At 67.9% G+C, this 722-nt stretch overlaps 1 protein-coding gene across 1 annotated transcript in view; it reads left to right on the top strand.

The window, feature by feature from the left end:
- Positions 1–9: 9 nt before the first annotated feature.
- Positions 10–722, top strand: part of LOC105310264 (insulin-like growth factor 1 receptor) — a gene marked incomplete at both ends in the record, with an annotated part of 2,415 nt that continues 1,702 nt past the window's right edge. Inside the window, one exon of the mRNA XM_023526644.1 lies at positions 10–300. Within this exon, the coding sequence (XP_023382412.1) occupies positions 10–300 (291 nt within the window). The remainder of the gene's footprint in view (positions 301–722) is intronic.

Below are 722 nucleotides of genomic sequence, written 5' to 3'. Positions count from 1 at the left end.
CCCCCCGGAATCGCGCTGTGCCCAGGCGCTCGCGGCCACAGCGTCTCAGCCCTGGTGTCTTCTTCTCTAGTGTACGTGCCTGACGAGTGGGAGGTGGCCCGCGACAAGATCACCATGAGCCGGGAGCTGGGCCAGGGCTCCTTCGGGATGGTGTATGAGGGCGTGGCCAAGGGCGTGGTCAAGGACGAGCCCGAAACCAGGGTGGCCATTAAAACCGTGAACGAGGCCGCGAGCATGCGCGAGAGGATTGAATTTCTCAACGAGGCTTCGGTGATGAAGGAGTTCAACTGTCACCACGTGGTGAGAACGCCCCCCCGAGGAGGCAGCACCCCACGGGGGGGTGGGGGGGCGCTTCCCAGGGGGCCCCGGTGGGGGGGGCCACACTCGTGGGTGGGTGACCCTCCCCCACCCACCGTCTTCTGTGCAGCCCCCATCAACCTCACTGTCGCCTGCAGCACCTGTGCGCACGAGGGTTCAGGTGCGCTGCAGACCCCGGCTTCCTCGGTGGGTCTAGCGGCCCAGCCACCGGGGCTGTGTCGCTGGCCCGCGGGTCCCGGCCCCGCACACACTGTTGGGCTGCGGGGAGGGCGCGGCGGCCGTCGCGGGCAGCTCTCACCTTCTGAGTCCTCCTGTCTGCCATTCCTCCCAGGTGCGGCTGCTGGGCGTGGTGTCCCAGGGCCAGCCAACGCTGGTCATCATGGAACTGATGACACGAGGCGATC

The sequence above is a fragment of the Pteropus vampyrus genome, unplaced genomic scaffold (genome assembly GCF_000151845.1).
Source record: "Pteropus vampyrus isolate Shadow unplaced genomic scaffold, Pvam_2.0 Scaffold1717, whole genome shotgun sequence".
Taxonomy (NCBI): domain Eukaryota; kingdom Metazoa; phylum Chordata; class Mammalia; order Chiroptera; family Pteropodidae; genus Pteropus; species Pteropus vampyrus.
The sequence above is the reverse complement of the archived record's forward strand: the minus strand, read 5'-3'. Positions and strand labels throughout refer to the sequence as shown.